The sequence below is a fragment of the Canis aureus genome, chromosome 1 (genome assembly GCF_053574225.1).
Source record: "Canis aureus isolate CA01 chromosome 1, VMU_Caureus_v.1.0, whole genome shotgun sequence".
Classification (NCBI taxonomy): domain Eukaryota; kingdom Metazoa; phylum Chordata; class Mammalia; order Carnivora; family Canidae; genus Canis; species Canis aureus.
This window is the reverse complement of record NC_135611.1, coordinates 119616423-119629459: the sequence shown is the minus strand read 5'-3', so window position 1 is coordinate 119629459 and position 13037 is coordinate 119616423. Positions and strand designations below refer to the sequence as shown.

General features: G+C 52.6%; 1 protein-coding gene and 1 non-coding gene across 2 annotated transcripts in view; both read left to right on the top strand.

Annotated features, from left to right (window-relative positions):
- WDR88 (WD repeat domain 88) overlaps positions 1-1184 on the top strand; it is a 45400-nt gene extending 44216 nt beyond the window's left edge. The window contains exon 11 of the mRNA XM_077855947.1: positions 801-1184. Within this exon, the coding sequence (XP_077712073.1) occupies positions 801-989 (189 nt within the window). The 3' untranslated portion in view covers positions 990-1184. The remainder of the gene's footprint in view (positions 1-800) is intronic.
- A 1849-nt stretch (positions 1185-3033) lies between these two features.
- TRNAT-AGU (transfer RNA threonine (anticodon AGU)) lies at positions 3034-3107 on the top strand. Its single transcript has one exon. It is a non-coding gene; the product is annotated as a tRNA-Thr (tRNA).
- Positions 3108-13037: the final 9930 nt, after the last annotated feature.

Below are 13037 nucleotides of genomic sequence, written 5' to 3'. Positions count from 1 at the left end.
AAATCAATATAAGAAACCTCAAAGCCTGATTTCCCAGAGGGCCTGCCCTGGGTTGTGTGTGGCTGCCTCTCCTACAGGCCTCAGTGCCCTGAGTGGGCAAAGGGGGCAAAGCACAGGGGCCTGGTGTGCCAGAGCAGGGCATGCCATCTTGCAGGGGGATGGTGCTGTGGTGAGTATCCCCAAGACCTCTGCTCATGGCCTGAGAGCACCCCCTCCCCGTGGTATTGCTCACTTGCTTGTGGGAAGCAGATATGGTGGGTGAGCTGTGCCACTGTATCCACTGCTCTCTGTGTGCCTTGGCCAGAAACAGGCTGAGAGGGAGGAGGATGCTCAGCACCTTCATCATCTAATAACAATTACTGCTCTGTTTAGAAATCTCGCCTACTTGCTTCTCTTGGTTCTGTAAGTTAGGTCCCCAGGCCATCGTGGAATTAGGAGAGCCCCTCAGGGCCCACAGCTGTGCTCTACAAAGGACAGAGGGTGGGGTCAGACACTCACCCCCGTCCTCTCCACTGTCAAGTGGCTCCCCACTCCTGCCCCCAGGCTTCCCATAGCAGGGGACGAGCTGCTGCTGTATCTGCACAGCTTCTGCGGGGGGGGGGGGAAGGGGGGAGGCCCGGGGTGGTTCCCAGGGGTCCACAAGCTCCACCCTTGTGGGGTTAGAGACCACAGGGAGGAGGGCAGCGCTTGCTCTGGCCCAACCCCAGGTGGTTGGATCTGGAGGGAGCACTCTACCCTGGATGCCTTGGTCCCCTCTGACCAGCACTTGCTTTTTGCTCTTTTTAAATATTTCATGTCAGTGTGAAGTATGTGAGAAGCCTTTCTCCACCTACGAAAGTGACATCTTTTCTGAAACAGTCACCAAATGTGTGTTCTGCCGAATGAGCGAGGATTTGTCAGCAGAAGCCTTGTCAGCAGAAGCCTTGTCATCATCCTCAGGAGGGGAAGATATACGGTCAAGGGAGTGCAGCCTGGGCACAGACGACTGACGGCCACTGGGCCTGCTGGCTGGCTTGAGTAAGGTGACCTGTCACGCAGGGACCTCCGGCTAAGGCCCCCGCCCTGGCCCCGGAGGTGGGCGGTCACACCGGGGCACAGCGTCAGCTCCACAGCGCGCTGGGGAATCACACACCTTGTTCTTAGTTTTCACACAGAATAAATATCTAGATTCCTTTAGAAAACAAGCGTGCCTGTGAATTCTAGAAGGCTTTTTGCTCCGTCTAAGCCTTGTATCCCGACGTTCACTCCGTCTCAGTGTTGCCCTGTAAGGCTCCTCGATTGATGGGGTTCATCAACTGGGCAGGAAGATGCGCGGGGGCCCCTTGGGCAGCCGGGCACTGCAGGCACCTCCCCGGCTAAGGCTCCCCGGTGCCAGGGGGCTGAGCAGAGGGAGGACTGGTGAGGCGGCGGGGCCGAGGGCATTTCCATCACAGGAGGCTTCGGGCTCTCCACCGCAGGCTTTCCCCTTTCCAGAAGGCCCAGGCAGGGGTACGGCCCCCTTCCCGCTTCCAGAGCCCACCACGCCACACCCCTGAGTGGCCCAGAGGGACAGAGGTCTCAGGTAGCGGGAGGGCTCCCTTTCCCACCCGCTACGGCTCCGTGACTTAGCTCGGGCCTCGGTTTGGTTAAGCCCCATCGGGCTTAACTGCAGGCCTGATGTCCCGTCAGCGCGTGGGCCTCCGCGGGCTCTGCGGCCATGGGCAGGGCTCCCGAGGCCCTCACCCGGCCCCAGCCCTGGGGCCTGGCCGCTCAGGCTGGAGCTGCGGGTCACCTACGAGGCGGGAACCAGTGGAAGCTCCACTTGGCGCCCTCCCAGCAACTTCTCTTTCAATGACATCCCCTGGGGCTAAGTGGTCTCCCCAACCCCCCCAGGACACGCACAGATGTGTCCCCTCCTCCCATCCCCCCCAGGACGCGCACAGATGTGTCCCCATCCCCCCCGGGACGCGCACAGATGTATCCCCCTCCCCCCACACGTACAGGTGTGTCCCCCTCCCCCCAGGACGCGCACAGGTGTGTCCCCCATCCCCCCCCAGGACGCGCACAGGTGTGTCCCCCTCCCCCCAGGACGCGCACAGGTGTGTCCCCTCCCCCACCCACCCCAGGACGCGCACAGGTGTGTCCCCCTCCCCCACCCACCCCAGGACGCGCACAGGTGTGTCCCCCTCCCCCACCCACCCCAGGACGCGCACAGGTGTGTCCCCCTCCCCCACCCACCCCAGGACGCGCACAGGTGTGTCCCCCTCCCCCACCCACCCCAGGACGCGCACAGGTGTGTCCCGTCCCCCACCCCGCTGCGGGGCACGGCCGCGCTGCAGGTCCCCCCCCCCGGGGCCCCACTGATGGGCACACGGGTCGCTTCTCGGGGTCTTGCTACGACAGGTGATGCTGTCACATCACAGGTGATGCTGGACAGGTGTGTGCAACCTGGAAGCTGTGTGTCCAGGAAGGTTGCACACACACCCCTGCCGAGACTTACGTTTCCGTGGCCGAGGCGCCCCCCCGAGGCCCCGCTGCTGCTCACAGGCGCCCTCGCAGGTGTCGGGGCGGGGGGGACGCCCAGAAGCAGCCGGCGGGGAGCCGGGGTGCAGGCGACACCCCCGGGCGGCGGCGGCGGCGGGAGCAGCGGCACAACCGAGGGCCGAGGGCGCCCCGGGAGGGCAGGGCCGCCCCCCACGAGCTGCGGGCGCGGGCGCGGGGGCTGCTGCGAGCTCCGCGCGGGGCCGCGGCGGGATGCGCGCGCCGACCGACCGGACAGCCTGCGGGGCTTCCTGCGCCAGGTGTGGAGGGCGGAAGGCGCGACCTCGCGCGGCCTCCCCGGAGAGCGGCCTCCGCGGCTCGGCGCCCGGGGGAGAAGCCAGCGGGGCGCGGACACCAGCCCGCCGGGGCCCCGCGCAGCCGCGGGTGGGAGCCGGGCCGGCCACCGCGCATGCGCCGGCTGCCCTACCCCACCCCAGCTCCCGCGCATGCGCACGGCCGATGGCGCAGAATCCATGGTAATGGGGAGCAGATTCTCGCGGTACCCGTGCGGGCGGCGCCGTGGCTTAGTTGGTTAAAGCGCCTGTCTAGTAAACAGGAGATCCTGGGTTCGAATCCCAGCGGTGCCTCAACCGAGCGTCCCGGCTCTCTTTTTGGGGGCCAGGCCTACGCAGCCCCTCCTCCCTTTGAGGGGTGGGTGGGGGGGTCCGCGCTCCCGGGCGGGCGAGGGCAGGTGCGGCCTTGGGGTTCCCGCCCCGAGCTCCGCTCGCGGTCGCCCATTCTACAGACGCGCCCGGCGAGGCCCAGGTTGCACCCAGCCGGCGTGCCCCGGGGCCTTCGGGGACGGGGACAGCGCCGGGGAGGGGACGGTCCCGGGGAGGCTGGGCCCCGAGGCCGGGGTCGGCGGCACGTGGAGGCTGAACAGGCCCCCAGGAGCGCTCAGGGCAACTGCGGGGGGCACGACGGGGGCGGGCGCGGCGGGGGCGGCGGGGGCGGCGGGGTGTTCCCGCGGGGCGAAGGTAGCTGCGCCTCCCCTCCTCTCCCCTCCTCTCCCCTCCTCTCCCCTCCCATCCCCCTCCCCTCCTCTCCCCTCCCCCTCCTCTCCCCTCCTCTCCCCTCCCATCCCCCTCCCCTCCTCTCCCCTCCCCCTCCCCTCCCATCCCCCTCCCCATCCCCTCCCCCTCCTCTCCCCTCCTCTCCCCTCCCATCCCCCTCCCCTCCTCTCCCCTCCCCCTCCTCTCCCCTCCTCTCCCCTCCCATCCCCCTCCCCTCCTCTCCCCTCCCCCTCCCCTCCCATCCCCCTCCCCATCCCCTCCCCCTCCTCTCCCCTCCTCTCCCCTCCCCCTCCCTCCCTCCCCTCCCCCTCTCCTCTCCTGCGCGACTGGGTTCCTCGTGCTCCCCCTCTCGTTTGGGGGCGTGTTGCGCCTCCACCTCCGCAGGCCGATGGCTCACAGGGCTGCTTGGTGGCCCAGGGGAGACCCTGGCTGGCGGCGCAAGCCTGGGTGTTAGGGAGAGCCGGGGGGGGGGACAAGCATCGGTGGCCGAGCAGCAGGTGACCCCGCAGCACCCCCAGGCCGTGAGCAGAGCCGGAGAAGACAAATAGGGCCGCGGTTAAGTCTACCCCTCCCCTTCTTTAAAACCGCCAGGCTGTTTCTGCCACAGGGCCTTTGAACTTTCTGCGTCCTGTGCTTGCAAGGCTGTTTCCCGGGCCCTTTGCAGAGATGGGCCTTCCTCATTCTCTGGCCTTCCTAGATGGATCACCTCCCCTCACCCCAGAGGACGCCTTGCCTCCCCCAGGCCAGCCTCCAGGACCCTATAGGGATTATTTCCTTTAATTATTTCCTTTAATTATTTCCTTTAATAGCCTTTTCATAGTCTTACTATTTACTGGTCTATTGTCTGTCTCCTCAATTAAAATTAAGCCCTAAGGCATCGGGAGCCACCTGCGCCTGTTTACCTCTGGGCCCCCAGCACCTAGGGGTGCTTGACACATGGTAGGTATTTGCGGACACCTGACTTTTTAAAAATTGAACATATTATCTTGATTGGATTACGTGACCTGAGGTTTTGGGAGCACTTCTCAAAGTGTCCCTAAGAGTCCCTAAGACTCTTCCAGGTGGTCACATCGACCTTCATAAGGTACTCGGAGGTTGGGTTGCTCTTCTAGTCTGTCGACATTCGCTGGGACGTGCGGAAGCAGCGGTGAGTAAACTTGCTGGCACCTGAGCTGGACTCAAGACAGTGGCACTAAAGGGCCCTACTCCTCACTGTTTATTCTTTCTTCAGCACCACTTTTGCAGGGAAAAGAAAAAGCCGGTTTCACCTAAGAATGTCTTTATGAAGCAGTAAACATTATTAATTTTGTGAAATCTAGACACTCGCATACACGACTCTCACCCTTTGTGTGAGCAGGTGGGGAGGAAAGTGTCTCCCACCGTGAGCTGTACAACCTTCCGATGTTCAAAAAACTTTCTGATGACATTGGTGGTTGTATTAATGAATGTATTTTTTTGATATTGCGTAACAAAATATGCCAGCATTTGGCAAACTTGCATGGTTTGGTGAACCGATATTTTCCAAATGATCGATGCATGATCCATGAAGAGCAAACTACACCAGTATATTTTAAGGTAACAGAGTATGAAATGTTCGTCGGTATGGTTTCAGATTCCACACCACCATTTATTCAGTTTTGGTGTATTATGAAAGAAGAATATCCACCATTTTTTGGAAAAGCCCATTGAAATACTCTCCCCTTTTCCAACTATATATATGCTTGAGGACAGATTTCCTTCTACTTCAATAACATTTTCCCAACAGGCCGAATGCAAGAGTAGACATGACAATCCAGTTGGCATCTATTAAACTCAACATAAATGAGATTTGCAAAGCTACAAAACAATGCCTGCTGCTTGGTAAATTTTGTTTCACAAGTAGTTTCATAAAAAATGTTATTTATGTTAACGTGAAATAGGTTTATTATTATTTAAAAATCAAATAAATGAGATATTTGTGTGTTTTTCTCAGTTTTCATTTCTAGTATCTCAAATACTTATAGATATATTCCTAATAAACAAAAGCTTATTTGGGATCCTCACTAATTTTTTTAAAAAGATTTGTTTATTTATTTGAGAGACAGAGTGTACAAGGAGGGGAGGAGCAGAGGGGGAGGATTCCAAGCAGACTCCCCACTGAGCGTGGATCTCAGGACTCTGAGGTCACAATCTGAGCTGAAATCAAGAGTCAGACGCTTAACCAACTGAGCCACCCAAGCGCCCCAGATCCTCAATAATTTTTGAGAGTGCAAAGAAATATTGAGCATTTTTTCATGTGTCCATTAGCCACTTATATATCTCCTTTGGAGAAATGTCTGTTCATTGCTTCTGCCCATTTCTTGACAGGATTTTTTAATTTTTGGGTATTGAGTTTGATAAGTTCTTTATAGATTTTGGATAGTAGCCCTTTATCTGATCTATCATTTGCAAATATCGCCTCCCATTTTGTGGATTACCTTTTAGTTTTGTGGATTATTTCCTTTGCTGTGCGAAAGCTAACAGGGACATGAAAAAATGCTCAACATCACTCAGCATCGGGGACACATACATCAAAACCACAAGGAGATACCACTTCGCGCTGGTCAGAAGAGCTAAAATGAACAACTCAGGAAACAACAGATGCTGGCAAGGATACAGAGAAAGGGGGGCCCTCCTACACTGTTGGTGGGAATACAAACTGGTGCAGCCACTCTGGAAAACAGCGTGGAGGCTGGTCAAAAAGTTAAAAATAGGGCTACCCTATGACCCAGCAATTCCCCTGCTAGGTATTTATCCAAAGGATACAAAAATAGTGACCCAAAGGGGCACCTGCACCCCAATGTTTATAGCAGCAATGTCCCCAATAGCCACACTATGGAAAGAGCTCAGATGTCCATCGGCAGGTGAAGGGATAAAGAAGATGTGGTATAAATATACAATGGAATATTACTCGGTCATCAAAAAGAATGAAATCTTGCCATTTGCAACAACATGGATGGAGCTAGAGGGTATCGTGCTAAGGGAAAGGAGTCCATCAGAGAAAGACAAATACCATATGATTTCACTCACATGTGGAATTTAAGAAACAAAACAGATGAATAGAGAGGAAGGGAAGGAAAAATAGGATAAAAACAGAGAGGGAGACAAACCATAAGAGACTCTTAACTCTAGAGAACAAACTGAGGGTTGCTGGAGGGGAGGGGCGATGGGGTAACTAGGTGACACTGGAGGGGAGGGGCGATGGGGTAACTGGGTGACAGGCATTAAGGAGGCACGTGATGGAATGAGCACTGGGTGTTACATGCAACTGATGAATCGCTAAATTCTACCCCTGAAACTAATAATACAGTATATGGTAACTAAGTTGAATTTAAATAAAAAATTTAAAAATAAATGAGAAATTATATATATATATTTAAAGATTTTATTTATTTATTTGATGGAAAGAGAGAGAGAGAGCACAAGCAGGCGAAGCAGTAGGCCGAGGGGGAGGGAAAAGCAGACCCCCTGTGGGGCAGGGAGCCCGAGTCTGGGCTCCATCCCAGGACCCTGGGATCACGACCTGAGCTGAAGGCAGATACTTAACCGACTGAGCCACCCAGGCGCCTCATAAATAAGAAATATATTAAAGGTTTACACAACAACAAAAACAAAGAGTTCGAAGAGACCTCAATATCAAAAAGGTTGTAAAACCACTGCTTTAATGCAAAAGCTTTTGGGACCTCGAAGGGTTTTAGTAGAGGCAGCATAAGTGAGAGTACTGGGGGGGCGGGTGCATGGATTCCCCTCAATGGGACAACTTCTCTGAATTCTGGAGACAGCTCCATTTTCACTGGTCGGTGACTCCTTGGATAATGTTGGGCGGGTGATCTTGATTAGATCCCAGAACTATGATTTAAATAGAATTTAAGGATCATACCGTCATGCTCGTAAATCCTCATGATGACAATTCAGATAAGAAATATATAGACCGAGATACAGGAGCAGCAGGGGAGGAACGGTAAGAAGGCGGACTCTGGAGCCGGCTACCTTGCCAGGTCCTGGCTGAGTGTGCTTGTTGCCGATGACAAACACGGGGCACATTTGTCAACCTCTCTGTGACTCCGTTTCTGCACATGTAACACGGGGACAATGGTAATAAAGATGTCATTTTGATGCAGGCTGGCTGGGTCCGAGGACCCAGAGGTTCCTCTGGCTTCGTGCGGGATGGAAGTCAAAGGTGAGCAGGAGGTGAGGGCAGGGTTTATCCAAGATGTGGAGAGAGCAGATGTGGATGGACTGTCTGGGAGACTCGGAAAGGAAACGGGGCGTGAGTCTTGTCTTTCCTTGGGGGTCTGGAGTCTTTACTGAGGACGGCGGTCCAGTGTGTGTCCTCAGGCCCCCAGAAACGGGTCGATCGAGGCTGGGAGCTCGAGGGTCCTCCACAAGGTACCTCTGCCCTGGGGTCAGGAGCCCTGGGGTCAAGGGGTTTGGAACCTGTGGTCTTAGAGAACGTTCCCGATGGCCCAGGCCTGCCACTCCTTAGATGTTACCTGTTGTGCTGGAAGGCTCCGAAGAAATCACGAACCCCTGGACCTTTACAAGGAGGACAGACCCGAAGGCAGGTGTGAGGTGGGTGCGGGTCCTGGCAAGAAGGGAAGCGGGAACAGAAGCAAAGGAAAAAAAAAAAAAAAAAAAAAAACAACCCACAGCTTTTTCTTTCTGAGGTCCCTTCAGTTTCCTTGTCTCAGCTTGACTGTCCCTAAGGGCTACACGATCGTGGTGGCCCTAACGGCACGCAGGTGCTACAGGGGGTTCACCGTTCTGTTTAGGTCTTTGATGGATCGACTGAGGCCTGTCCCATTAGGGAGGGCGGTGGCCTCCTCTGGCTCTCCCAACTCAACGTCACCTTCCTCCAGAAACACCCTCACGGGCACACCCAGGGTAATGTTTGATCAAATATTTGAGCACCCCGGTGGCCCAGTCAAGTTGACATGTAACACTAATCCTTTTTCGGGGCGACGGAAACGTTCCTTATCTTGGTAGGGGTGTGGGTGTGTATTTATCAAAACCCATTTGGTTGTACACGTGAGATCTAGGCAGTTCGCTGCGCGAAAGTCCATCTCAATGAAACTCTAAGACAACCAGAGTCACGTTGACAGCATCAGATCTGTCACGTGTCACCCCCGCCGCCCCCACCCCGTGCAGGTTCAACTCCTCGTGCCCTGTTGCCTGGGCCCTCCCAGCACGGCCGTCCCATCACCCCCGATTTCTACCTCCGGTGCCATTCCAGCCTCGGGGGTTCCGGCTACAGGTGCTTCTGGGCGAGGAGGCCGGGGATGTGCACCTGCTGTCGGTTGCTTCCTCGGAAGAGCTTCACATCTGACTGTCTGGACAGTGGCCTTGGCCTCGGGGAAGAGCGCGCCCAGCTGCCAGGGAAGGGTCCGGGGAGAGTCTCCACCGTGCTGGGTTGGGGGGAGCAGTGGGGGGGGGTCGGACACAAAACCACTCATGGATTTCTCTCACCCCATCCTGACTCAGTCATGTGGTTATGATCATTATTTTTTTAATAAGTCAAACCATAACATTGAATGTATTAATGCATATGCTACATTTCTCACCACATGTGATTTCTTATAATTAATTAGATTATACATTAATACAAGAGACTCATCAAAATTCAACTTAAATTGAGCAAACATGGAGTGAGGGTGTCTATTAGGTGCAGGACGATTTACCACACGCTCTGGGGCTGTAAACACGAGGCTAGAAGGTCTGAGGGTGCAGGTTCTGGCTGGTGGGACATGAAGGTGGTGAGCCAAGGGCCCAGGTAGGAATTAGCATGGGCAGGTGTCCAGCCTTTCTGTTTTGGTTCCTCGGTGGTCTGAGCTCCTGAGTTGGTCTTGCCTCCCTCTGAATGGAGGGTGGCTCCCAAGAAGGCTGTTGTAAGCAGTTGTTTAAAAAATAAAATAAAACAAAATAAAATAAAATAAAATAAAATAAAATAAAATAAAATAGTGCCAAGTTGGCCACAAGCTGCGGTCACTCTGCGTGTGTGGCCTATTCCCTGGTGTACCTGCATGTACCGGAGGTGGCGTTGCATCAAGGAGCTTGGGAACCTGGCTTTAAGGAGGGTTCTGGAAGCTGGTTGCTGCTCCAGGAGCGAGTCTGCTTGTGAAGGCCCCATCAGAGCTTCCGTGGGGCAGCCCCAAGGGCACACAGCTGGGTGGCCCGGAGGGCGGGATGGTTGCCAGGCTGGTGGCTTTCAGTAAATCCACACCTGTGAGAATCAAGCCTGGAGATGGCCAGGTGACCAGATTCGAGGTGGGACATGTACCCCAGATGTCCCTTTTTTTTCAGTGAATCCCAAAGCTCTTTTCAGTGGATCCTCGTGAAAGAATTTTGTTTGAATCCGGATAACAGTAGCACAGAAATATAGTTGTACGAACCTATTTCATCTGACAAATGCTTCTAGACCCCATAAAATCTCATTATGGAGCTAAGAATTGATTCTAGATCAACCGCATTTCAAGATGAGATTGCAGGCAAACAAATGAAGAGGCCGCCCGTTGCGCTCGTTACTGCGGTCTTTACTCCCTACCTACTAAAACAAGCGAACCTGTAACCAGCGAGTAGTAACCTATGAGCTACACCAACATCTACGATGTCTCCCAGTGATTTTGAGATAATGCTGGATTTTATATTTGCAACCAACTAGCACAGCAAGTCATGTGTACTTTATTGTTGCATCATTTGTGTAATGGTTTAAAAATAATAATATAATTTCTTAAAACTACTTCCACCACCAAAAAGCTAAACATGCAACCTGATGGGAAGGGAGGTGATCTCTTGGAGGGGGGAACAAGCAACCTGCAGTAAACGCTTGGTCTCTGCTCTGCAGTTGGTGCTTGGGGATGCGTGCTCTTCAGGATTCCTTCAACAGAAGAAAGAGACTTTCACTGGCTCCTGGCACTGGGAAGTCCAAGGGTAGTGCTGGCTTCTGGTTGGGGTGGCTCCAGGGTCTCTGGTGATGCTTCCAGGACCGATTAGCTCATTCTCCACCCCTTGGCTCTGCTTCCTTTGGGGCTGCTTCCACGTCAGGGGGCAGTGGGCCGCTGGGACCTCCACGCCGACAGCCCCAGCAGCCCAGGGTGGAGTTTCCCAGTGCTCTGGAACCTTGGGCTGAGTCTTGTGAGCAGAGTTGGGCCTCAGAATGCAGCCTGAATGTGGCCTCTGAGACCAAGGGAAGGAATAGAAAATGTGCAGTGATTGGCTCAGGCCTGGGTCACAGGCAGGTCCCTGAGATGTGGCTGAGGGGAGCTGGCCAGCTGCACTTACCCCCTGGACTGAGCCCAGGGGCCGTGACGGCCCAGAAATGCTGTTACTGGGAGGGAGAGAGGGTGGCTGGAGTCCACAGTGTCCTCTCGTGGTCCTGTTGACACATCAGCATCTCCTCTCAAATGACTTTGGAGAGCTTCCGAAGGGACCCTTGAAAATGCCCCTGACTGCTGAGGGAGGAAACTAGAGGAAGAAAGATATATGCAGTGTGATAGTGTTTATTATCCTTTAAAAAACCCACAAATGGTATATTTTCTATGGGAATACCTATAAGTACGTCAAAAAAAATCTACATTAAAATCATTTTCGTGGGATCCCTGGGTGGCGCAGTGGTTTGGCGCCTGCCTTTGGCCTAGGGCGCGATCCTGGAGACCCGGGATCGAATCCCACATCGGGCTCCCGGTGCATGGAGCCTGCTTCTCCCTCTGCCTGTGTCTCTGCCTCTCTCTCTCTCTCTGTGACTATCATGAATAAATAAATAAAATCTTTAAAAAAAATAAAATAAAATAAAATAAAATAAAATCATTTTCGTGGTTACTTCTGGAAAGGTAGGAAGGAGACCGGGAAGAGGTGTTAAGAGGGCTTTGGGTTTATATATACTGGACAAATTTTAAAATTTAATTAAAAATAGTTTACATATAATAAAATTCACTTTTTTGGTATATAGTTTTGAGTTTTGGCAAAGGCATAAAGTCATATCACCACTGCCACAATCATGATAAAGCACAAGTTTCATCAGCCCCCCAAAATCCCTTGTAGTTAACCCGTTAGGAGTTAGTTAACCCCTCCACAAATCCAGCCTCTGGGAACCATTGATCTACTCTCCACCACAGTTTTGTCTGTCAAGGAGTGTCGTATAAATGGACTCATACAGTTTGTACCCTTTGGAGTCTGGTTTCTTTGCTCCATATTGAGATTCATCCATGTTGTATGTACTGGTAGTTTGCTCCTTGTTTTCTACTGGGTACTATTCCATTTTGGAGTGTACCACAGTTTGTCTTGTTGAAGGAGACTTGAGTTATTTCCAGTTTGGGGCCATTATGAATAAAATGCTATAAATATTCAAATACAGATATGTATATACCTAAGGTTTCATTCCTCCAGCGGAAATACCTACATGTGGGATGGCTGAATCATAAGGTACGTGTGTGTTTGCCTTTATGAGAAACTGCACACTGTTTTCCATAATGCCACGTCAGTAATTTTGAGAATTCAAGTTGCCCTACAACTTCACCAGAGTTTGGTATTGCCAATGTTTTTATTTTAGCCATTCTAATAAGTGTGTGCTGGTTTCCATTTGTGTGTTTAAAGAGATTTTTTAGTTTGAAACAATCTTAGATTTACAGAAGAGTTGCAAAAATAGCACAGAGAGTTCCTGTGTCCTCTTTACTCAGCGCCCCTGATATTAACGTGTTACATAATCATGGTACGTGTATCAAAAAGACAGTAACGTTGATGCAATACTAGTAACAGAATTACAGACTTTTATTCACTAATGTCCACTTTTGTTTCCGGCATCCTATCCAGGATCCCACATTGCATGTAGCCTTTGTGTCTCAGTCTCTGCTGATAGGTGATTGCTCACCAGTCTTAATGACTGTCTTTTATGGTTTTGATGCTTTTCAAGAGTACTGGTCAGGTTTTTGTGGAATGTCCCTCAATTTAGATTTGTCTGATGTTTTCTCCTAATTAGGATGATATTATGGATTTGAGGGAGTGTGTCATACAGGTTTACTTATTTATTTATTTATATCATTTTATTATTTTCTGGCTTTGCCAGCCAGCTCATCTCTGTATTCTCCATCTCAGCCCTAGAATAATCAACCCTTCTCCCAAGATCCCAGGTTCCTTAAATGAGAGAACAGCATTTAGAGATCAAGATCCTGGGAGTGCTTGCTGCTACTGGGGTGTCACTGCTTCTAGGCTCTCTCAGCAGAAAAAGATAAGGAATTTGGTTTTTTTTTTAGATTTTATTTACTTATTTGAGAGAGAGAGAGAATGAGAGAGCATGGGGGGAGGTGCAGAGCAGAGGGAGAGAGAGAAGCAGGCTCCCCACTGAGCAGGGAGCCTGACTTGGGGCTTGATCCCAGGATCCCAGGATCATGACCTGAGCTTAGGGCAGATGCTTACCCAACTGAGCCCCCCAGGTGCCCTGAGTCAGGGAATCCTGTGTATCTATTCTAAACATGTAAATACGTATATCTCTAT